The sequence below is a fragment of the Talpa europaea genome (assembly GCF_964194135.1).
Source record: "Talpa europaea genome assembly, chromosome: 10".
Classification (NCBI taxonomy): domain Eukaryota; kingdom Metazoa; phylum Chordata; class Mammalia; order Eulipotyphla; family Talpidae; genus Talpa; species Talpa europaea.
The window spans coordinates 63278617-63303991 of record NC_140077.1 but is presented as its reverse complement, the minus strand read 5'-3'; the positions used below and the strand labels follow the sequence as shown (position 1 = coordinate 63303991).

Here is a 25375-nt window from a genome sequence, read left to right as displayed (position 1 = left end):
CTGTGTCAATCAATGCTGAAATGCTCTGATAAATGCATGAATCTGTCCCCTGAACCATCACAAAATTGCTTGTGAAACCAGTACAGGAGCCACTGGGGTTCTCTGATTTGCCAGTACTAGTACTAGATTACTTTTCCCAAATGCTGAACCACTAGACTTTTCAGGTTACAGTGCTCAGAGTATTGTACTTTATCACAGGCTAGACTACCTATGCTGTGTTGTTCAAAATGAGCTGGTGATAATTCCACAAGGTGAATTGAACAAAGTGCCATGTAAGTGGCTATATTCGAAGACAAAGGAGACAGTCTGTGAATTCTCAGTTTTTCAGAGGTGAACTTTTCTGGGGCTTAACCAGTAACTGGCCTGGAACAGCAGCTTAAACTTTTAGCAATAACTGCTACTTCAAAGTACTGGCATTTTCCCAGGTCATCTCCCAGGGTGTCAAAATTTAACCTGTTGCCAAAGTAAACAGAATACCAAACTCCAAAATGAACACATAGTTCTTTTCTCCAAAAAAAAAAAAAAGCACAATCATATTTATTTAGTTGAACATTTCCCGTTTAAGGAAAACCTAGCACATATATATAAGCACATACCCCTTGAAGCCAGATAACCTAAAAGGAAAAATAAGGGCAAAGTTCTGTTCAACAGATAAATTTATCTTCGCTTCTGAAAGATGTTTCCACGTCCCATTCCACGTCCTCTTCCTCTTGCAGCCACTGAAGGGGAAAGGAGAAGAAAGGGCATGGTCAGGTCAGTGTGGTCAGCAAGTCCTCACACCATAGAGCAGCAGCAGTCAAGGACACAAGCGCAGGAAGGCGCACGAAGAGCCACCTGGTCCAACACCATGCCTGCCCCATCACATGTCAAGGGAAGATCAGAGCCCGAGAGAGGGGCGAACCTGGCTCCTGGCCTCAGAGCTGCAGTAAGCTCTAAACTGCCTTTCTTTCCAGCACTGCTCTCTCCAAGCCTGGGAAAGCAAGGTGTCAAGTGCGAAGGTGGTTTTGGAGACAGTCTCAGAACCACTGAAAAGATGAATTCCCAGAACTGGCTCAGGGCAAGCTAATAAAACTCAACAGATGCATTTAATTCACACTTACAGCTCCCAAACAATTATAGTTAAATGTTAACATCTGTTATATCTGGGTGACAAGTCTTATTCTTTGAGTTTGTCTACATGTGTGAAATGTTCGTAACAAAAACAAACAAAAAAAAAACAGGGCCTCCCCGGTGGCGCAGTGGTTGAGCGCTGGGTTGCGAAGCTGCCCGCAGCCTCTGCAGCGCCGGTTCCATCCCCGGCTGCTCCCCGGCCACCGGAGGAGGGTCCCACATGGCGCGCAGACCTCTCCTGCCGCCCGCTGCTCCCCTCAGCAGTGTACTTCGGTCCTTCTGCCTGCTCTGCTCCCAGCTCTGGCTCTGGTGAATTCTCTCACCCTCTGGCGCTTCTGACTGTACCCAGTGCTTGCATAAATAAATAAATAAATAAATCTTTAAAAAAAAAAAACAAACAAAAAAACAACAAAACCCCCACCACTACCAACGACCACCCACAAAAAACCCAAAACCCCTTTCCACACTAAGGGCACAAGACTGCCGTTCTCTGGGACCCAAGTAATCTAGGAGGGGACCAGTGGCTTGAAGAACAAGTAAAGATATTATTATAGCTACTAATTGGAGTATCACCCTTCTTTCCTCTTACAGAACTTGGGAGTCAACCTCAACAGTGAGGGACGTCACCAAGAACCCAGCCGCTTGCTGAAAGGGCCAGTGTAAGGGTCTGGGAGAGGGAGAAGGCTCAGGCAGCAGTCAGTTGGCCTGGGATGACTCACAGCAAGTGCCTTTTAGTGCACAACCACTGGGGTTCACCTTTTGCTAGAGAAGATGGTGCAGTTACAACGTGACAGTGGGGGCAGTCCTCCTTAAGAAAGCAGAAAATCGGTACTTCTCAAGCTACCTCAAATATGGAGAATCCGTGATTTCCCTACATTGTACATCTTTTTACCATACTAAGAACATTTCTAACAACTGCTCTTGCTTTCTTAATCAAACATAAAACCTCTAACTGGGCTGGCCTTATGTGACTGGGACAAGACCTGTGCCATTTTGGAAATGTGCTAAAGGAAGATTTAATTTCAAATATTAGAAATTTTGGAAATAGAAATCCTGCCCACTTTAATGGGTAAAGATGAGTGAAAACTGCTTACTTCTTATCCGAAAATGGATCCCACCATTAGCATTTCTGTGTATGCTGGGTGTCAATACAAACTCCTGCCCTCTCTGGGAACTGTTGTTACATCATTTCAGAAGCCAGCTAATCCACACTATAGTGCCCCTGCTCACAAACTAGATAAGAACAAATTCCCCAGACCCCCCAAGCAGAATTTCTGGAAACAAAGGGTCTTCTAGAGTCTTAATTGAAGACTTATTTACTCTCTCATTGAAGACTCCTACTACTCTCCATCTTAGTTCCCCAAGAAGTCACTTTGGATTCTGCACAAACCCTGAGGAAAGGGGTCAGGTGAAGCAAAACAGAAAAGGTATAAGGCAAGGGGATCTCGAAGATCCCTCAAGACTACAGGGAAAGGGGTGTCAGTGAGGGAAGAGCTGGCAGAGGTCAGATCCACCCTCAGTGCCCAAAGGATTACATGGCCTTGTCCTTAAAGAGAAAAGACAAACCCATATTTTTAAAACCAGGGCATGGGAAGCACCTACCTTGAGCCTTCAGAATAGCTGCTTTTCCCCGACCAGCCCCTGAGCCTTGGTTTTTATTTTTCATGCTCTTTAACATGGGTGCATTTTTCAGCATGTCAGGTAAAATCAGAAAGCGGATCTTGCTGCCACGGATGTACACCTGCTCCAGCTGTGCCACACGGCCATCTCTGTATGTGACTGTGATGTTAGACATCTGGAAGGAAATCATTAGCTTATCAGGAAGGCCAACAGCACCAAAAGATAACAGGCGCACACAAAGCAGGGGCACCTTGGCCAGTGGGAGGAGTACAGAAAGTAATAGTCAAACAAAGGAACCAGGCAGAGCTGTGGAACTACCGGGAGTGCTTTCAGGTGCACTGAGGGCACTGCCCAGCAATTCTTTCTTTCTCTTTCTCTTTCCTCTCCCCTCTCTCTCTCCCTCCCTCCCTCCCTCCCTCTCTCTCTCTCTCTCTCTCTCTCTCTCTCAGCCCCTCTGGGAGAGGTATGAGCTTTCCTAGTTTTACAGAGAAAAAAAAAAAAATGAAGGCACTTGGTCCAAGATCAAATAGCCAAAATACAGGGAATCCAAATGCAAACCCAACTGCCCTGACTGCACTAACTCAGCTGCTACACTGCCTGTATGCGAAGCATGTGACGCACTCAACAGCAGTTTGGCATGTCTAAACTCTACGCTCTCCTGCATTTGCCTGACACACAGACTGCAGAGGCACTGAGGATGTCATGAACACACATCAGATGCAGGTCTATGCTCTCAAAGTGCAGACACAGTCTAGAAGTACCATCCACTCTGGTGTGGATGAGCACCTAGGCATAGGCACTGAGAAGGGGAAGTGGAGGGCCTCTACAAAGGGCCTGGAATTGGAGAGGTGTGAGGCAAGAGCTTGCAGAGAGATGGAGGAACCCACAGGATCAAGGACTGAACAGTGAAACTGTTCAGAACCCCTCACAGATTGGGGGTTTGTGGTCATATGAAGGGCGAGGAGGGTTACAGTGGCACTTAGGAAAGATGAATATGCCAATATGGACAAACTGTGAGATAGAGAGGAGGGAGCCTAGAGGTGAGACCAGCCAAGGGACTGGCTTGGTGTGAGGAGAAGCAAACTTATCAGTGGTAATCTTTGGGTACCATATTTGCCAGAAAAAGGTAGCTTGTTTTATGTGTCTTCTGGTTGGAAGAGAACTGCGATTTATTTAGAATGATTCAAGCCCACGTTACATAGGTGTGCTGTTCTGACTGGCTTGTTACCTTATACTAGCTCACTCTTTTTCTCAAGTGCCAAATGACCACCAGCCTCTACATGAACACCCAGAGTGCAAAAAGACTAACAATATTCTAGGGCTGCCTCTGCTGTATTTGCACAGCTGGAATGGTCTACACAGCTTCCACCTGTCCCTACTACCCCAGTGGGGCAGTAGGCTCAAGTTTCCCACACACCTTCTGCTTTAGGCTCAATATTCCCAGCTTCTTAATAAGTTTCCACACAGGTTCTGATTCCTTGCTGTCCTCCTGTTGCCTTAAGAACACCATAACCTCTGATGCCACAAATGAATACCAGATATGGTTAGACTATTCTGAGAGATCCAGGGCCTGATGCAGGCTCACAAATACCAGACATACTGAATACTCTGTAAAAGACACATCAGGCCTGATACCCTAGATCTGAGATCCAAGCCTGGCCATTTACTGGGGCTGTAACCCTGGGTTCTCCAGGCTTCCCTGAATCTCAGTTTCCTCAGCTGCCAAGTGAGGGAAATACAACACAACAACTCTGGCGCTCACTGAGCACTTACGGAGATGCCAGGCACTGTCCCAGGTGACTTCTCATTGCAATTCATTTTACATCACAACACTACAAGGCAGATTATTTCATCATCCCCACTGGAAAGAGGAAGAGGCACAGCTAGTCAGAGGCAGATCTGTCCCTACAGGCCACACTCGCAGCCTCTTATTTTCCTGTGCAAGGTCACACTGCTCTTCCTATGTGGCGTGGCTGGGGTTCAAACCCAGGACTATCAGCCTCTATATCCTTATTCTTAAACACACATTAGACCACCCCTCGCTTCCTTAGACCTGTTAAAGAACAAGCATGTCTAAATGCTGTTCCTACTAGTAGCACACAGTAGAAGCTTAATAAATGGTAAATCTAAAGGATGGTTAAAATGTCTATGTTGGAGGTCGTGCTATTGCTAAGCCACTTCTCCAGCACATCCCAGTATATATCTTACTCCTTCTTCTGTCATAATCTCCCCAACCCGATTTGAGAATCCTTGTCAGTGTTTTTTATATAAGACCAGTAAGACAAAGTGTTTTCACAAATGGCACGTGTTCTGGCTGCAGTAGGAATGAATCCAGTATCATCTGACGCCCACTACAGCCCTAAGTACACTGCTCTCATGCTCTACCTGCAGGGCTAGAGAACAGCTGACCTGCACACAAGTCCAAGGTCCCACCACCCATATCCACAGCCTGTTAATAAGCAATAGCTGTATTTTTTTTTTTGAATCAACTTGAATTTTTTTTAAAAAGATTTTTTTTTTTAAAAAGAGTTACTTACTTATGCATATAAGAACTGGGGTACAGGGCCTCCCTGGTGGTGCAGGCAGTTGAGCATGGCGCCATGAGGCTGTCTGCAGGCCGGCCTTGCAGCAACCCACATGGCGAGCCCGCTGTTCCCCTCAGCAGTGTACTTCGCCAGTCTGCCTGTTCTCTTCCCGGCTCTGTCTCTGTGAATCCTCTTGCCCTCCCACAAATCTGGCCTATACCCCAGTTCTTGTATAAATAAAATATCTAAAAAAGAACTGGGGTACAGGCCAGAGGTGTGGGGGCGGTTGGGGGGGAGGAGAGAGTAAGAGGATTCACCAGAATAGGCATATTTACTGAAATACACTGCTGAGGGGAGCTGCAGGTGAGACAGATGAGGTCTGCTGTGCCATGTGGGTAGCTCCCTGGCTGGATGGAACTCGCACTGCAGAGGATGAGGATAGCTTCACAGCACTGGGCTTAAGCCCTTGTGCCAACAGTGAGGCCCCAAAATTTATTTGTTATGCATTTGTAATGCATATGGAGTGTAGGGCAGAGGTGCGGAGGGGGTGGGTGATGGGTGTGTGCGTGTGTGTGAGAGAGAGGATTCATCAGAGACAGAGTGGGGAGCAGAACAGGAGGATCAGCTGAAATATACTGCTAAGAGGAGCAGAGGTCGAGACAGGAGAGGTTTGCTGTGCCTTATGTGGGTTAACTCCCTGGTTCAGAATCGAACTCAGGCTGCAGTTGTGATAGCATGATAGCGCCGAGACTTAACCCCTACACCACTAGGGAGGCCCCAATTTGAATTTTTAATAAAAGGCAGGCAGGAATACTCAAATTTGTTTTGAGTTTACTCAACTTTGCTAAATAGCCACAAGGAAACAGAGATCAAGAGCCACATACCCAATTAAAAAGACATCCCAGGAGAGAGCTTAATATAGTCAGAATTGTGGGGAGAGACACAGTGCTGGCTCCCAGGCTGTAAAGCAATGTTGTGGTACCTAAGGACAGTCAATCACAGCTTTCCTGTTGTGGGGCACATGGCAAGCACTCTGTCCTGCCATTAACAGCAGTGCTCCCCTACTTTTCCTGGTTCCTTCTACTAAGTTTCCTGCCTTAAATTTGGCAGAGCAGAGGTGTGACACTCAGCAATAGGATCCAACAAGTTTATTGTACACCTCATCCTTGGAGACTGTTGTTAAGATCACAGACTTGGAAGTCAAAGACCTGGCTTTACAGCCACTTTCACCCTGGACATCTGGAGACTTGTCCTCTGGTAGAGTCCTATGGCAACATAAGGAGCTATTTTTTATAATCATCCTAGCACTGAGTCTGGCACAGAACAAGCATGTGAAGAATGGAAACTTCTGGTACTTAATATTAAGCACACAGCCATTCAGAATTGGGTCCTAGTTTGATAAGTTACACCAAGACTTATTAAATAATTAACAGTGCCCAAATCTTGGCTCCCTGAAGAAATACTTGATTCCAGAGCTGGGTTAGGGAAGGTAAAAGATGAGTTTGTAACAAACATCTTATTCCGAAGGGTAAGGCTGTGCATTCCAAAAAGTTGCTAGGTCATATCAAAAGGACTCAGAAATCAGCTCAGGGAGAAGGCTCCTACCAGCCAAATCTGGAATAACAACATCAAAATAATGATAGCAATGAATTATATGGCAAGGCTCTCCCATATAGTTAGATCTAATGAATACAGAAAAGAAAGATGGAATAAAAAAAATTATTTTGCAACCATCTTAGTAAAAAAAGATTCAAGCAAGAAGCTTTACTGGATGCTAAATGGATAAGAGGTATGGTGAGGTATAGTCAGTTGGTATTTGCTCAAATAATCTCTCCACAATGGGCCTCCCGGTGGCGCAGTGGTTGAGCGCTGGGTTGCGGGGCTGCCCGCAGCCTCTGCGGCGCCGGTTCGATCCCCAGCTGCTCCCCGGCCACCAGAGGAGGGTCCCGCATGGCGCGCGGACCTCTCCTGCTGCCCGCTGCTCCCCTCAGCGGTGTGCTTCGGTCCTTCTGCCTGCTCTGCTCCCTGCTCTGGCTCTGGTGGATTCTCTCACCCTCCCGCGCTTCTGACTGTGCCCAGTGCTTGCATAAATAAATAAACAAATAAATCTTTAAAAAAAAAAAATTCTCATTAGTTACAAAAGGAAAAAGAATATACAATGAAAAGACTACATAATATAGCAACCAGATGATTTTAACATCACCAGTAAGGGGCAAACAGGCATTTTGGGTCTCTGAATGTGAGACTAAGAAGAAATCACCTACTCAGCAACAGTCAAAGAAAATATGACCTGACCTGAAGCTATGCATCATCAGCATAACCTCAATTAAGGAACATTTTATGAAAAATCAAAAACAAAAAACCTGACTTCTAGTCTCTAAGTGATCCTGGACTGCATGATGTAAAGGAAAACACTCATAAAAGACACTTGTAGAAAATGGAATATGAAGTACAGATTAAAGGACAGATACAAAGTTGAAGTTCCTGAATTAATAACTGTACTATAGATACAACAGAGTGCCTATGTTATTAAGAAACATACAAGGGTGGGAATAATGGGCAGAAGGGGGTCAATTTGCAATGATGGTAGGTACTGAGATGTGAAGCTACTACTCCTGACACTTACATAATCTTTTTTCTTTTTTTTTTTAAAAGATTTATTTAAGCACTGGGTACAGTCAGAGGAGCGGGAGGGTGAGAGAATTCACCAGAACCAGAAGGACCAAAGTACACTGCTGAGGGGAGCAGAGGGGCAGCAGGAAAGGCCTACGTGCCATGTGGGACCCTTGCCCAGCGGCCAGGGATCGAACCGGCGCTGCAGAGGCTGTGGGCAGCTTTGCAGCCCAGCACTCAACCGCTGCGCCACCAGGGGAGGCCTCACTTACATAGTCTTAACCAATGTAAGTAAAAATTTAATAAAGGCAAAACAAAGAAATATGCAAAATTATTATGCAATAAAGGAGTATGGTGAATATGATCCACTCTCACACAGTTCAGAAAAAAACAGATTAAAAGTTAGTATTCCTTCTAGCTAGAGAGCTAGGTAACTGAAGAAATTTCCAACTACATTATATTTAGAAATTTCCAAAACCTTCCTGATATTAATTCTGGGCGTTTTTTTTTTTTTTTTGGAATTAGGGTTTTGTTTGTCTGTTTGCTTGTTTTTTAAAGATTTATTAATTTATCCATACAGACAAGAACCGGGGTACAGGCCAGATTCGAGGGGAGGGTGAGAGGATTCACCAGAGACAGAGTAGGGAAAAGAACAGGCAGATCTACTGAGATAAACTGCTGAGGGGAGCAGCGGGCACTACAGGAGAGGTCTGCTGTGCCATGTGGGACCCTGGCTGGCTGGGATCTGGAACCGGAGCTGCAGAGGTTGTGGACAGCTTCACAGCGCTGTGCTCAACCGCCTGTGCCACCATGGGAGGCTAATTCTGGGCAGTTTGTAACTAACAATCATGTGAGAGCTATTTTGGATTCTCATTGTTATAAGACTATTTTTCCATAGACTGTTATGTCACAGCACAGAAAACATAGTTCAATTAGTCCAGTCAGTGACTGGGTATAAAGGTTATGCCTAAACCATCAAAGCACTAGTTCAGCTCCTGTGGAACCTATTAATGCTATCACCTTTTCCCACCAAAACTTCTAGAAATTGTTACTTTTAAGAATAGTGAAATTTTGGGGTTTGACATTACCTTCTTTATGATCATAAACTTAACATATGGTCACCATTTCCCCCCCCCCCAATAGAGGCATGTTATTTATTTATTTATTTGTTTGTTTTGTTTATACATGCAGTGGGTACAGTGAGAAGCGCGGGAGGGTGAGAGAATTCACCAGAGCCAGAGCGGGGAGCAGAGCAGGCAGAAGGACCGAAGTACACTGCTGAGGGGAGCAGCGTGCGGCAGGAGAGGTCTTTGTGCCATGTGGGACCCTCATCCGGTGGCCGGAGAGCAGCCGGGGATTGAACTGGCGCCGCAGAGGCCGCGGGCAGCTTTGCAACCCAGCGCTCAACCGCTGCGCCACCGGGGAGGCCCATGTTCACCATTTTTGAAATGAGAAAAATCTTTAAATATTTTAGTCACATATAATTTCCATCAAAAGGTAACTCTTCTCCTCTGGTTTTCCTTAAAAATCTTTACTACATGGGACTCCCTGGTGGCACAAAGGGTTAAAATGCAGCACTATGAAGCTATCTGCAGCCACTGCAGTTTGATCCCTGGCCAGGGAGATGACCCACATGGCACAGCAGACCTCTCCTGACTCGCTCGCTGCTCCCTTCAGCAGTGTATTTCAGTCAATCTGCCTGTTCTGTTCCCCACTCTGTCTCTGGTAAATCCTCTCACCACCCCGCCCCCCGCACACCTCTGGCCTGTACCCTAGTTCTTGTATGCATACACAAATAAATCTCTGAAAAAAATTCTTCACTACATTCTTATGTAGGAAGTATATTGTGTATTAAATACATTTTATGTATCATTTATACCTTGTTTGTACATTTTAAGAAAAATTTATTTTTGTGTAGAACTGGGGTACAGGCCAGAGGTGTGGGGGTGGTGGTGGTGGTGAGAGGATTCATCAGAGATAGAGTAGGGATCATAACAGGCAGATCCACTGAGATATACCACTAAGGCGAGCAGCAGGCAAAACAGGAGAGGTCTGCTGCACCATGAGGGTTAGCTCCCTGGTGGGAAATCAACTCAGGCTACTAAGGTGGACCTTCAGTGTGGTAGCAGAGATTTAACCTTTAGGCCACCAGGAAGGCCTCTTTGTTCATTCTTTTATAAAACCAGGAAGACACTGTGGAATTTTGTATTTTTCTCCACTTAGGTCAACAGCATTTTCCTATGACATTAAATATTGTTCTACACTATTTTATTGGATGATTACCATTCCTTGTAACATACCTTAATTTGTTTAGTCACAAATGTTGGTTGTTTTCATTATGAAAAATACCACTGCAATGGATACTCTTGCATATAAACTCACTGGTTGCATCTGCAAGACCACCAAATCATCTGGTCAGACATCTTTACAGTATAGATGGGAAACCTGAGGCCAGGGAAGCTCAGTAACCTGTCCAAATAAATAGTCGAGTAAACTCATTCAGATCCACTATCCTGTCTTACCCTGTACTCACCAAACAAAAGTACCTTAAAATGAAGATGTATTAAGCCAACAAAAAAAAGAGGACTGATCGGACTAGTTTTTCATCACAAAGGTAAAGGTGGTCTCTGCCCCATAGGCCTTTAAGAGAGCCCTCTATAGCTATCAGATGTCTAACCTCCCTAAATGCCAAGAACTGCCACAGTTGGTCAACCTGGCAGGAAGATGACGCTCAAAGCTCTAAAGAAATCACAAATAAATGAACACTGAAAGAATGGATAGTTAGGACATTTACCTCTCTGGTCTTAACAGGTATCTCATGCTGACAAGATGCTGAAATGCTGCACACACATAACTCATCTGATCTTTGAGACACTCCTGGCTGTGGATGTTATCCCCATAGTAGACTTGGAAATGCACTGCTCAGATCTCCCTTCAAGGGAGAGCAGGCTGTGAGGAATGCAGGGAGTCAACAGTCTCTAGCCACTACCTTGGGGATCCACAGCATTCACCTGAGGCCACTCTCTCCCCAGGCTGCCAGTCAGTGATGGACCACAGTGGTGGGTACTAGAACTAGGCCACTTCTGCCTCATACTAGATTCTTAACAAGCAACCTCTGCCTGGATTGCCTCAGAGATATGCTACAGTCTAAGGTTCCTCCCAATCTTCCTTCCTGACCCCTCTCCTTTCATCAGGGTTAGCCCAGCATCCCAGTTCTCCTGTTCTCTCTCCGTTATTGTCATTTCCCCCAATAAATCTCTTGCACAACTGACCCAGTATTAGCATCTATGTATTAGGACACAAAATAACACCACACCCCATTTTACAGGTAGAGGAGAACTATGATTAATATGCCTAAGGTCATACAATTAGGATTCAAGCCCATAGCTCCAATTCCAAAGCCCAAGCTCTTAACCTACTGTTTAAAGAAGTGTGCTGATACATTTTGTAAAGTAATGCTGTACAAATTTAAGTCACTATCAGTGAAAGGCAAAATAAGTGTCAAAGAAGGGCATTCTATCAGGAAGCTGCTGGAGCACTTACATTAGCAGAGAGACATTTAGTAGACAAGCCCTCTAACTTTATTCTGCCAATTTTATGGATGAGAAAACTATCACCAAATCTGCTCACCTCACGGGTAATTGCTCTTCAGGCATATCTCACTTGATTGTGTGCTGCAGATGCTGCCTTTTTAGTTTTTATTTTTTACAAGACCCTCCACCAGTAAAAAGAACGTAATTTGCTAAAGGCTCAGATGTGATTACCTTTTTGTTTAGCAAATAAAACATATCTGCATATTAAAAAAATTTTTTAGACATGACACTACCGCACATTTAATATGCTAAACTCTAGTGTAAATATAACTTTTCTGGGAAACTGAAAAATCTGTATGACTTGTTTGATTGTCACAGCCCAGAGCCCAAACCAGTATCTCAAAGGTGTGCCTGTAATCAAACAATTCCTCCCCCAAGAAAAATGGAAACTAAAGCACCATGTGAGTGGAAGATTATGCTAACTGAAAGGCATTATGTAAACGTGCAGGCAAATGGATAATGGTTCTGAACCTAGAAGATTCTACCAAAGAGAATAGCACCATTTCTCTTAAACAAGTTCCCAAAACATGGGAGAAAAAATTGTGGGATGAAGAAAACAAAGTATAAGGTTAAATACTCCAAACTTTAATTAACTCTTATTTACGTCCACTTCCCCAGCACTAGTAACAGTGCTGGCACACATTAGGCAATCAATAATTAACTGGTGAATGAGAATATCTTTAAAAAGTCCTGTAATCGCCACTTTTCTATCCTCCAAAACAAAGGTGCAAGCTCCCCCCACAGCTTCACGTGTAAAGCAGGATACCTGGCAGTTCATGTTGTCCTCTGCTTCAATAAGCTTCCCACGATATACTTCTCCGGTATTTGTCTCACAAGTCACAATGTGGCCCTCGGCCTCATGGAGGACTTTAATTGGCACACCAATAGACATCTTGGCAGGAAGAAAGTTCTACAATAAGAGAAAGACAACAATTAGTTCATCTCTCAGAACATGAAGGCATGTAGAATATACCAAGTCTCCCCTAAGGCCCTAATATGCCATAAAACTTAGCAAAAATGCCAAAGTTGTATTTTCTTTAGAAAAAGGAATGTGAACCCATCTGGCAAATACATGCAAGATGAGGGGAGGACTGTGGGGGCTGGATAGAAGGAAAGCTAGTGGGAACAAAAAGTGTTTCCCATTTTCCTCCCTGCTACCATTTCTCTCTTTAACTTCATCAAATAAGCATTAAACAACACCATGTATATGTTGGGGAAGAGAGTTAGAATGTATGTATAGTACAATGTATCTGTCAACTCATAATTGTGGGTAACACCCCTTTGTGAACCCATAATAAAATCTGGTCACTGTGCTCATGTAGCTGTTTATGTTAAACTTAAATGGAAATAAAATTCAAATTAAAAATTCAGTCCCTCAATTTCAAGTGCTCAACACTCATGCATTGCTACTATTGGGCACATCTGTGTACAGCCCTGGGTAGTGGAGACACAAACTGAACAATCAAGAGTAGAAGAGGCTGTGCATTCAATTCAGCCCATTAAGTGCCCTTTGATTTTTCTGCTTACTTCACCAAGGAAAGTGAAAGAGAAAATATCAAAGTGACATAGTGACTGTATGCTGTCAAGTCCCAGGGCAAGTTAGGGTTAAGTAGGCAGCTTCAGGGACAGTGCAGGCAGTAATTTTTTTTAAAAAAAGATTTATTTATTTATGCATACAGGAAGGGGGGCAGTTTACAGGCCACAGGTGAGAGAATTCACCAGAAACAAAGGGGAACAGAACAGGCAGATTGACTGAAATACACTGTTGAGGGGAGCAGCGGGCAAGTCAGGAGAGGTCTGTTTTGCCATGTGGGTTTCTCCCTGGTTGGGGATCGAACTTGTGCTGCAGTGGCTGCGGTACGCTTCATAGGTTGTATCTTAACCCCCTGCGCCACCAGGGAGCCCCAGGCAGTAAATTTTAGGAGACCTTGGACAGGGGAGGTAAAAAGAGAAACTCTAAGATTAAAGACTAGGGAAATGGGCACATCTGCCCAGGGGAGTATAGCCACTAGGAGGAAGAGCCAAGCACAAAATAGGATGATGAGATTTTAGAATAGAGGGGGAAAAAAGGTTTAAATATCCCTAGACACAGGCCCAAAACAGCTTCCTTGCCCCTCCCAAGTACAGCGTACTTGGAAGTCCTTACTTTCTTCCTTTAAATAAACTTTACTTTCTTAAAGTTTGCTTCTTTCTGCTTACTTATCTAAAATGTCTGCGAATTTCTTTTTACTGCTTCGTGGGACAAGAACCTATGGCGGTTCAAGGGAACAGCGCATACCGGCTTCACTATAAGCAGGAAATGATTTTTTTTGCAACAAAAACCATAACCAAGGTAAGCACCTATCTTGCAGACAGTGGAAAACCACAGTAGGATTATACACAGGCACGATCCAGTCAAAGTGTGGCAGTACTTAGAAAACTGGATGGAACGGGTTACAAGCAGGGACACTTGATAAAACTTCTGTATCTAGAAGGTAGGTGGAGGCAGAGCTGCAAAGAACGTTGAAAACTGTAACCCTAATAGGACTTAGGCGAAGGAGGTAGCAACCACAAGTTATTTCAAGGCTACTGCCGGGATGCTTCGAACAACACTAACCTGGGGAGTTTCAGAAAGTGACGCGCACGTACCCTGGGGGGAAAGCTAAAGAACTCACTTCCAGGCCAGGCAGACACTTGGATGGCCGGGCTTCCCGCTCTTTTCCCTCCCCCAGTTGCGCAGGGCTCCTCCGAAGCGCGTCCTTCTCCGGCCCCAGACCTCTCACGAGTGCCTCGGCCTACCCTCACCAGCCCCCAGCCTCTCCTCACCGGATCCGGCCTCCTTTTTTCTCGTGCGGCAGCGACTCAAGCAACTGCGAAGGCGTGAAACGAGCGAATGGCGGGCCAGGAGCTCCCAGAACACCACGCGTTCCCAAAATGCCGCGCGCAGAGCTTGCACCCTTCCTTTTCCTGGTGTTCAGCGCGGTCTCGCCTCTGCTTCCTCCTCACTGCGCCGGCTAGGAAACGTCTGCTCGGCTACGATAGTTCCGGCCCCGGAAGAAGGCTGATGACCGGACCTAGTTGCCGCCGGAAACACCGACCCTCGGGCCGGCGAGGGGAGAGGGGGGCTCGCGTAGCCAGACACTCCACGCCGGGGCCGGGTCGGATCGCGAGGCGGGAGTCTGGGGCCTGGGCCCTTGGATCCCGGGCGGCAGGCGATGGGCCCGAGGGCCAGGCTCTGCCCTCACGATTTAACGCTTGGGCCCCGGCACCGCCAGGTAAGGGGTCCCCTGAAGCGAGGCGAGGTCTCTCCCTCTACGCGCAGGGAAACTGAGGCACGGGGTAGAGCGAGGGCCGGCCCGAAGTCGGCCCTCACGGGAGTCGGAGTAGAGCGAGGTCTCCCGGAGCCGCGCGGCGTTTCGGGTAGAGCCGCGCCTTAGCCTGCCGCAGGCAAAGGAGCCGGGCGGAGCAGGGGCGGAGCCTGCCGAGGAAGCCGCGGGCTGAGTCCGCGGAGCGCGGGGCTGCGGGCGGGGCTCGGGCCGGGGCCCGGCGCGGAGTGGGGCGGGTCTGCGCGGCCGCGCCCGGGGCTGGCGGGGGGGCGTGGTCGCCAGCCACCGAGACAGCGAATGGCCGGGACGGGTTTAGGGGGCTGGGCCTCTAGGATTGTAGTCCGGGGGGGAAGGGGAGGGGTCCCCAAACCCGAGGCCCGAGAAGGGGCGGGGCGTGAGGAAGGGGCGGGCCCCGGGTCGGAGGCTTGGAAGGGCCGGGGCGGGGCTTGGGATGGCCCAGCCACCGCCTCCCCTGCTCACCGCGGTCTCTGTGGCCGCGGAGGAACCCGACGCGCAGCGGTCCCTCTCCCGCCCTTGCCGAAGCCGAAGCTGCTGCCGGCGCCGGGCCAGGGCCATGGGCGCCCCGCGCCGCCTGGGTCATGAGGACGGAGGCGGAGGCAGCGGGGCAGCAGCTCGAGCCCGGTTAGTGCTTCCCTAGGCCTCAGCCCTCACCCCGGGGAACTAGGGGGACCCCGCCCTAGCGCAGGGCAGGGTCCGGCCGCGCGACCTTGGACTGACCGCCACCTCTGCCTGAGCTATAAAGCTTCAGGCGAAACCTGGCCAGGTGTACACACTCGCCTTGGCCCTGCCAACCCCTCAGCTCGGGTCACTTGGAATTTCTTGATATTCCCAGGCTGGAACCCCCTGTCAGCTCCTACAGTGGTCATGAGGGGAGGGTCTTGGTTGTAAGCAGGTGCCACCTTACCCAGGAGCTTCAAGTCGTTCTGGAGCCACCTGGGGAGATTCTGATCCCTCAGGGAACTGTGGGGGAATTGAGGCCTAGAAGGGCAGGGAACTGCCTGAGAGCACAGAGCAATGGGAGGGCCGCTTCTTTTAACCTCAGCCTCCCAGACTCAGCATTTTTGTCTTGCTGCTCTTCTTCACCCGCTGTTCCTTCTGTCTGAGATGACCTCAGTTCTTTTAGGGCAGAGACCAAGATTGGCCCTCAGTTTGCTTCTCTAAGTGCAGGAGAGAGAAAGTAGTGATTCCTGTTCTGCTTAAGGCACAGGGTTGATGAGAAAGAGAAAGTGCTAGTAAAGAAAAGTGAGGAGCCATCTTATGGGAGATGTCATGAGTATATGGGACCCCAATCCTAAGGTATCAGTGGGACCATAGTGTCACCCATAGGGAGTGGTCTTTTGTGATTGCAGCATGGAGGAGGGTTTTATGCTGTCCTGGGATTTGCATCTCTAAACTTCCAACTCTGTGATCTTGGCCCACTAGGCACTTGGTTTTCTGAGCTTCAGTGGATGCTCACATTTATAGGGACTTTTTATGTGCAAGCACTGCATTAAGTTGTATGAGGCATTTGCAGTGCCTCATTAATCCTCATAATAATCCCAGAATATCATTATATTCACTTCTGCAGATGAACAGACTGAGGCTCAGAGGGGTTAATTATCAAGGTCAGTGAGTTGCCTACTTCCTTGATGACAGCTGCCAAGTGATTCCAGGTTAGGGCCCTCCAGGGAGGCCTCTGGAAGGCCTCAGGTTAGGGCCTCTCAGGTAGGACAGTCCCTTGACTCTAGACATCAACTTCAGGCAACGGCTTTGGGCTTGGAAGGCCTCGCCTACCCTTATCACCCCCCACAGAAGCATCTCAGGGTCCCTTTGGGCTGACTGCCAATGCCAAGACAGGGGATGGCCACGTGGGGATGTTAGGCCTTGTCAGGCTCTAGGATCAAAGGGGTTCTGGGGAGGAAGGCAAGAAGAGGAGGAGCAGAAGGATAGTGGCGTTCCCAAGGGCCCTGAAGAATATCTATCCTATGCCACATATATCGCACAGACAGAGACAACCCAGCTAGTTGGTGTCAGAGCCCAAGGTCAGGGAGCTATGAACAGATTCTGGAAGACCGAGGGGACGGGGTGGGGGTGGGCATAGTGGTGATAAGTAGGCCCAAGGCATCTCAAGGAATAAGACCTTTTCGGAAAAGACTTCTATTCACCAAACATGTTTGAGTGCTTGCTCTGGGCTGAGGACTAGGAGGAGGTGAATGTAAGCCATCCCCACCTGCCACTGAGGATTTCTGTTCAGTGAGGAAAGCAGACATCATCTCTAGTACTCTCTATTGAGGGGCTCGGGGCTCAGAGAGAGAAAGGAATTGGAAGTTCAGAGACAACATTCCAGACTAAGGGATATACAAGAGCAAAGACTGAGGAGTAAGTCACCTGTGTATGTAGAGAAAAACAAAAAGGCACTAATTTATGGCCATAGTAAGGGGTTCTTGAGAAGGGAAGCACTCCACCATGAGGGGACAAAAACTGTATTTATACAACTCTCCCTCTACTCGGCCCTTTGGGAACACTTGTTGGAACATGAATCACCAGAGGACAAAGTGTGGGAGTGCTCAATAAATTCATTTCCCCCAACAAATGTTCATTGAGTTACTATTAACCACCAGCGGCACTGGGAACAACAGTGAACAAGATTAGCAACTTCTCTGTCCTCAGATAGGTTATATATAGCGGGGAAACAGACTAGCTTTTTTTTTTGTTACATTTGCAAAGTACTGTAAAGGAAACAAACCGGATGCTGTGAAGGAGGGCTCTCCCACCCCACCCCAAGGCATAGTCAGAGAAAGCTGCTCAGAGACTTTGAACTGGAACCTGAGTGATGAAAAGGGGCAACTTTGAGAACACAAAGGAAAGAGTTGCAGACAGAGAGCTAAGTATGTAAAGGCCCCAGAGTGGAATGAGGCTTGATGGGTTTCCAGGGTTACTGGAACAAGTTGAGCTACAGTAGAGGGCCAAGGTGAAGTTGGTGCGCCTTGTGTTGGGCAGTGCCCTACAGGTCATGGTAAAGGGTGAGAACGTTATCCTGAGCAAAGAGAAACTACGGATGGGATCCCTGTGGCTGCTGTGTACAGAGATGAGAGAGGAAGGGTGGAATTTGAGGCAGAAGACAGGCAGGAGTCAGGCAGGCCTGAGCCCTCAGGACTGAATCTGAGTGGGAGGTGGTGAATATGCAGAGGCTTTGAATGAGGGGCCTGGGTTTCTTTTAGAAGCAGGGCAAGAGCAGAAGAGGAAGTAGGCCCAGACAAGTAGAGAGAGGTCAGGCACCTAAGGTGACTTAGGTGGCATGTAGCTTGCACTCACCCCTGCCTTCCATAGGCCCTTGGAGGTAAGGAGTAGGGGGAGAGAGGCCAGTACAACTTAGCGAAAGAGCAGTCACAGATCCAAACCTTGAAGACTAGTGTGTGTGTGTAGGTGGGTGGGTAGTTTAGATGTAGAAGAGCAGGAACTTGGGGCCCACTCCAGGCAAGGGACTGACCAGACATGTCTAGCAGGTGAGAAGGCCAGGATGGACTCCAGGGCTAGTAAGTGACCCTCTAGGTGGCACCTACAGTGGGCACCAGGGCTGGCATGGCTGGTGGACTCCAGGGACAATTCTGTACAGGCTGGCCTCAGGTTCAAGAGAGGTCCCAGGAACCACTAAGATGAACAGTAGGGAGTCCCTCTTGGTTCTTTAGACTGAATTTTGTCCAGATTCATGGGATCTTAGAGTTGGAAGGTCCTGTGGGCAACGTGCTGACTCGCCTCTACCTCGGGGATTCAGCATATTCTGTACCCCCTTTGCCTTGTGTTCCCTGATTCTTTCCTCTCTAAGATACACCCTTACCATTCCCCCTAGCCCACCCTTCCATTTTTCTCATATACTTGCTTGTTTTTGCTGTGCACCAGACAGGGGGCTGTGTCACTGACCGTCATATCTCCAGGTCAGGCACTTACTAGGCGCTTAGGAAATATTTGTTAAACATGCTCAAAGTGGACCAAAGTCCCCGCTTTAGAGATGACCAAACTTAGTTCAGCAAGAGGAATTCAGCTGCTCCACCCACCGTGGCAGAGGTGGGCTAGAATGTCTAAATAGAACCCTTTCTGCTCTGCCTCGCCACTTGGCAAAGACAGAGTGAGAGGTCGCTTAGGATAGCATTCCCTGAACAGATTTTGTGACAGTCTCCTCCTAACCATGGTCTTCATACCATGGTGGCCCTAGGGGGTTTGGAGTCAGACAGTCATCCAGGGGCCTCATGAATTCGGACATGAATATCCGATAAGTACCTCTCATGCCCTGTCTCTCTGGAGCCTGAGTTCACACAGTGGGGGCATGAGTGGAGCATCATGGAGAAGTGACATTCTCAGGTCGGAGTTAGCTCAGGCATCTGGGAGACCAGAAGTGCCCAGAGGGAGCAGGTGTACAAAGGCCCTGGGACATAAGATTCTATCTGGAGGGTGCCTGGTGAAAGCCAAGAGAGGCAAAGAGGCAAGGGGTGCTGGGGCAGCACCCTTGAAAGTAATATCCTAAGAGATAGCATTGGAGGATTTTGAGTCAGACTGAGCTGCTCTGACTGGTGTTTTGGGGAGATCACTGTTGTTGTAAGGAGGAAGGATTGGGAGGCCTGAAATGCTGTGAGCCCATCTTTGAACAGCCTCTACAGGCTCTATACAGGACCCAGTGATCATGGCTAAAACAGGAGGGGCAGCAGTGGGTACAGCACCAGGGGTTTGTGACCACCATGTGTTTCCATGCAGGGGACTTTGTGCAGCTGCCAGTACCCATCATCCAGCAGCTCTACCACTGGGACTGCGGCCTAGCCTGCTCCAGAATGGTTTTGCGGTGAGTGGGTAGCCCAGGCCCTTGCCCTCCACACCACCTGGTCTGGTTTGGAGAGATCTAGGGGGATCCGGAGAGATCTGGGTGGGATTCATCATTCACGTTACTCTCTTTGGTTGGGGATTGGGAGAACGGCCCAGCTTCCATCCAGGCTCGGTCTCATCTGCAAAATGGAGCAAGTGGTGGACCTGGTCTTCCAGGTCTTTATTCTGGGAATGACCAGGAAGTTCCAGGTGCCTAGGTCTGGCCCAGAGAGTGACCCCATGATTGGTACAAAAGGTCTTCAGCCTCTAGCTTTGGGCTCCTGGGAGACAGAGTCACTGGGGACCCAACCTCAGAGCTGCGGCTACGTGAGCATCACAGGAACCTTGACCACAGAGCCTGGAGGCACAATAATCATCACTTTGCAGGAGAGTTTTCAGGGGACCGCCTGGAATTGCCTGGTGAAGGCCTCTCCTTTGCCCATTTTACATCCAGAATTCCAGGCAAGATAGTGTTCAAGAATGGATTCTTTGACTAAAACTTAGAAAACCATGAATGTGGTCCTAGTACCTCAACTTAGAGATGAGCTAGTGAGGCCAGCGAAAGTGGTGACTTGCTTCAAGTTGCACAACCTGCAAGAATCTAGGCCCCTGGCAGAGCCAGTGTGGCTCCCAGGCAGCACGAGAGTGGGAGATACAAGGTTGGAGATTTTTGGGGAGTAGGGGGTCTGACAGTGGCTGATGGGCCCACAGGTAGGAAGTGACCCAGTCAGCTTCCCCTGGGGGATGAGCCAACTTCAACAGTCCGACTGCCCACAGGTACCTGGGCCAGCTGGACGACAGTGAATTTGAGAGCGCCCTGCAGGAGCTGCAGCTGACCAGGAGCATCTGGACCATTGACCTGGCTTACCTGATGCGCCACTTTGGTGTGAGGCACCGCTTCTGTACCCAGACCCTGGGCGTTGACAAGGGCTACAAAAACCAGGTGAGCAACTAGCCTGCACCAGTCTAGGCATTGCAAGAAGGTGCAGTCAGCCTAAGTACCTGTGCACCTGGATAGCACACAGATGTGTAGAGACCAGGGAGCAGTGTCAGATCTCCTGTAGGCAGGACTTAGGAGCTGGTCAAACCAGGTGACCTTGAGGTTTCTGATGCCCAAGGATTCTGCAGAGAGCTGGATCCTTCCCAGCACCTCCTGCCTGCCTTTGACTGCTCTTGAGGCTATACAGAGATGCCTCTTAGGCTGTCTTCCTGTGCCCTTCCCTGCTGCCCCTCAGCACAAGGCAGGACCTGGGACCTCAATGCACATTGCTCTGACCTTGTCGGCCATCACTTGCCCCTTTTCTTCCTTTCACAAGACAACCAGCTTCAAGCTGAGTAATTGGTATTCTGGGAAAGAACGCAAAATGTTTTCTTTATGAGAAAAAATGCTGATGTCGCCTCGCCAACACACCAATGTAGTCTCCCTCCCTGCACAACTAGAGCTGGTCTTGCCTGCCCCAAGGCAGATCTTGTCCCAGACTCTGAAACTTGGCAGAACAGAGTCACTGCTGGCCTTGTTGGCAAGAGGTTATTTATTACATGGTGGCCAGTGCTGGTCAACTTCTCCTTTGAATGTTCCAGACTAGAACATTCTGACCATGTAACCATGAGGCAGAGAAAAGGGCCTTTTCTGCTTCCCCCACAGGGACTCTGACCCTTTTAAGACCACTGCATTAATGTATGTTTCATGGACTTCCCCCGGCTTAGCTGAATGTTGGCTGAATGTCCAGGTGGATTTAACTGCCCTTTTACTCATTACTACAGACTTCTACTCATACATACCAGGTATATAAGCCCAGGTGTGACTACCCTCCTCGAGGGATCCAACCTGACTCTGACTGCCCACCCATCTGCTGTGCACTCTGACTAGCCATTCTGCCAGCTTGGGAGAAACACAGCTTTCTCCCCAGGCATGCTGCCTGCGCCGTCTCCCTTGCCTGTGCCATCTCCATTCTCTCGCTGTCTCTGACTCTATCACATGATCTTTACAAAAGGGACGAGGGTAGCCCAGATGGGTGACATCCTCCAGCCTGACCTTTTCTCTTCAGTCCTTCTATAGGAAACACTTTGACACAGAGGAGACCCGAGTAAATCAGCTCTTCGCACAAGCCAAGGCCTGCAAGGTGCTGGTGGAGAAATGGTGAGCCTCCCTGCGCCTTCCTTTTTGTACTTGCTCACCCAGACTTGCAGAGGGAGAGGCCTCAAGATGGCCTGCAAGAAAGACTAGGTATTTGTAAGTCAGGCCGAGTGGATTTCCTACCCAGGTGGCTGTGGGCAGTGACTTTGCCACCACCTTGGTTTTTTCATCCATAAAATGGGACCAGTGGGCTACTGACTTACTATACCCAAAGCCCTGGTCTTGAGTGGGTCTTGAGCAGAGACTGGAGAGGCAGGTGAGCAAGACAGACTCTAGCCAGCCTTTGGTCTGCTCATAGAATGGTGGCATGGGGCCCAAGTGATGGTGTGGTAGCAGAGAAGTATGCTGGCATGGGGTTAGAGGGTATAGGGACATCATTATAGGTTGCCTAGAAAGGCCCGGCTCCCAGATCTTCCCATGGGCTTTGGTGCTCTTACATGGGTCTTCCCTTTCTATCTAGATGGGGGTAGAGTTGGAGGTAGGGACCCAGATTCAGGCAGTCCCTGAGACTACTTCTCCAGGCTCACTGGCTTGCTGGCTCCCTCAGGCTTGCTGGCTCATCTCCCAGCCATGCTTCCCTAGACCATTCAGCTCAGGTCTCCCTTTTCTTTTCTTTAAGATTTATTTATTTATGCATACAAGAGCTGGGGTACAGGCCAGAGGTGTTAGGGGGATGAGAGGATCCACCAGAGACAGAGTGGGGAACAGAACAGGCATATTGACCAAAGTACACTGCTGAGGGGAGCAGTGGGCGAGACAGGAGGGGTCTGCTGCACCATGTGGGTAGCTCCCTGGCCGGCCATGGAATCGAACTCATGCTGCAGAGGCTGCGGACAGCTTCATAGGTTGCATCTTAACCCCTTGCGCCACCAGGGAGGCCCCAGGTCTCCCTTTTCTTTATAGATGTCAGTTTTCATTATTAACACAATGTAGCCAATGATGGGTGATTTGGAAAATGGGGGGAAGGTGTTCATGCATTCTTTCACCACATGAGCACCTTTAGAAGGAACAGCAGCAGATGTTTATTTAGTGGCACTTGACAGCTGCTGTCTTACTGAGTGGGAAGCTGGTACTGTCCGCATTCCTCAGGCGAGGAAACTGAGGATGGGAAAAACAGCATGAGCGCTCCACACTCACCGCCAGCGTCTCAGCAGTGCCGTGATCTCAACCCAGCACCTCCACACCAGATTATTCCATGAAACTGGCTGCTTTTCCTTCCAACAGAGCCCCTCTTTTCCTGCAACTGAAATCCCACTCTTGTGCCATGGGTTCTCGGTTCCCACTGTAAACTCAGCCAGTTATTTCATTTCTAAGACCAAATGGTAAAATGGCGTGTCTTCTTGGGCTGAAGCCACAAACCAAACCCCAATGTGCCTGAGTTGTGGACCAGGCCATGTGGTGCTCTCATTGCCACTCCTGAGGAGATTTCTCAGGAAGGAGGACCCAAGTGGGTGAGCATCCCCACCACTGAGGATAGTTGTACCTCTCTCTGGTTTTGGGGACCCCCTTCCAGTCCTTCTCCCCTTTTAAATTCTTACTTGAACTTGCTGCCTTCTGGGGGACAACAAATGGAGTAGTGCCTAAGAATTGGCCTCGGGTTTGTTCCCGGCAGCCAACTCTGCTGAACTGGGGGTTCCCCCTGGAGGTGGTGCTGATCAGCCCTGCCTTGGCAGCCCCTTCTGTGACAAGGAGCTTTAAGAAAAAAAGGAGCCCTTTCTAAAAAGCACTCGGCTTTAAACCTGGTAAAGACGTGTTTGGCGCAGATTTGGGAATCAAATTGGGCTGATAACTTTCCAGTGTAAAACACACGATTTGGGGAAAAGGACCAAGGAGGGTAATTGGCAAAAAGAATCCACCGACCAGGTCAGGAGGTGGGAGTCCCGTGTGCTGCTCTCATGGTGTTTGGCTAGGACTTGTTGGGAGGTGACCTGCCACCCTGTGATGAGCCTGCCAGGGCCAGCTTGTCATTTGGCATCCTCAGTGTCCTCGGTGGTCCTGGGCCACCATGTCAAAGTAGGACAGTCCTACCTGCAAGGAGCTCAGGCAGAGAGAAGCATTGTTCCCAAGCTTTGTGACACAGGGAAGAACTGGGGTCCAAGCAGGGGTCCACTTGAGAGTTGGGCACCAGCTGACCCTCCTCCTGTCCACAGCACGGTGAGCATACAGGACATCCAGGCACACCTGGCACAGGGCCACGTGGCCATTGTGCTGGTGAACTCAGGGGTGCTGCACTGCGACCTCTGCTCTAGCCCCGTCAAGTACTGCTGCTTCACCCCCAGCAGCCACCGCTGCTTCTGCCGCACACCAGAGTACCAGGGCCATTTCATCGTGCTGCGTGGCTACAACCGGACTGCAGGCTGCATCTTCTACAACAACCCAGCCTACGCTGATCGTGAGTATGGCAGGAAGGATGGTGGGCAAGGGTCTGCATTCAAGTTCCCAAATGCCCTGCCCACATCGCTCCTTCCCTTTCAGCGTGGTGTGGCCAAGATCTTCCTCCTCACCTCTCCCCAAAGCCTCCACTCCTCCTGGGCTCATGTCATTCATGCTACCCCCCAACCATATAGCAAACCAACCACAGACCTGGGGACACATGGCCTCCTCCACACCCAGGCCAGGCCCAGCCATCTGTCCCGCCTACCCTGCTAGCCCCGTGCCGTGGCCCAGGGCCCCAGCTCACTATCTCGTGCTGCACAGACTGCAGTTTCCTCCCTGCTGTCCCTGATTCCACCTCTCCCAGGACAGCCTCAGCACTTGCTCCAGACTGAGGAAGGGGAACAACTCACATTCCTACCCTGCATGGCCCTGACCATCCCCTGTCTGGGCCTCACTTTCTCCATCTGCTGAACTGGGGGAGCTCTGAGAATGAAACGATGAAGGCTGTAGTAGGCAAGGAGGACTTGCCAGGGCTGGAAGGCCCGAGCAGGGAGAGGTAGTCAGGCAGGTGCAACATAGTCAGACCTTTCCTGGCTCCCTGGGCCGTGAAACCAGTGTTCTTCCTGTACCTGCTGACCCCTCTGTCCTCTCACCCCCAGCAGGAATGTGCAGCACCAGTGTTAGTAACTTTGAGGAGGCCAGAACTAGCTATGGCACAGATGAGGACATCCTCTTTGTCTACTTGGACAGCTGACATCAGGAGCCTGGTGTCCCCAGGCCCTTGGATCCTACCCTGCCCTGTCCAGCTGAGGCTACTCAGGAGGCCCTGACCCCGGCCTGGGGCTGCTGGAGCTGTAATGCAGAACTGCCTCGGCCATTGTGATGAAGCGCCAGGAACTTGGGGAGACCACAACATGCCTGCTTCATCTGCCACTGCTGAATGTCATTATGCCACCCACTTAACCCCCACACCTGCCAGTAGCTGGAGGCATTTCCAGCATGTCTGTGCGGAGCCTCCCCCAGACTTTGAGCCTGACTCCTTCCAAGCCCAGGGGATATCCAGCCTGTTGGTGCCCTTTTCCATGCTCCAGACCCTGGGGGGGTCGGGGAGACCAGAGCCCATGTCCCTGCAGACCAGGGACTGAACGCTAAAGGGAGATGCCACTTGTCAGGACAGCATCTGTATGTTTGGAGACTGTAGCCAACCCCCAGGGCTGTGTATTGCTCCAGACTTTGGTCGGA

The 25375-nt window shown here is 49.2% G+C and overlaps 2 protein-coding genes across 4 annotated transcripts; one reads left to right on the top strand and one right to left on the bottom strand.

Moving 5' to 3' along the window:
* Nucleotides 1-444: 444 nt before the first annotated feature.
* SNRPD3 (small nuclear ribonucleoprotein D3 polypeptide) lies at nucleotides 445-12505 on the bottom strand. The gene is made up of 3 exons (XM_084245387.1): nucleotides 12228-12505; nucleotides 2713-2905; nucleotides 445-719 (listed from the first exon to the last, which is right to left on the bottom strand). The coding sequence occupies exons 1-3, from the start codon at nucleotides 12351-12353 to the stop codon at nucleotides 658-660; spliced, it is 381 nt and encodes a 126-aa protein (XP_084101513.1). The 5' UTR covers nucleotides 12354-12505; the 3' UTR covers nucleotides 445-657.
* A 2860-nt stretch (nucleotides 12506-15365) lies between these two features.
* Nucleotides 15366-24887, top strand: GUCD1 (guanylyl cyclase domain containing 1; the record flags this gene model as incomplete). Of its 3 annotated transcripts, none has more annotated exons than XM_084244444.1 (6): nucleotides 15366-15408; nucleotides 19516-19600; nucleotides 20398-20563; nucleotides 21669-21760; nucleotides 24037-24149; nucleotides 24796-24887. In XM_084244444.1, 6 exons carry the CDS (start codon nucleotides 15366-15368, stop codon nucleotides 24885-24887), a joined length of 591 nt encoding a protein of 196 aa, XP_084100570.1. The 3 variants fall into 3 exon arrangements, with proteins under 3 accessions (XP_084100570.1, XP_084100569.1, XP_084100568.1); XM_084244443.1 differs by having other exon boundaries at nucleotides 23908-24149; XM_084244442.1 differs by having other exon boundaries at nucleotides 23908-24149; nucleotides 24793-24887.
* Between the last annotated feature and the right edge of the window lie 488 nt (nucleotides 24888-25375).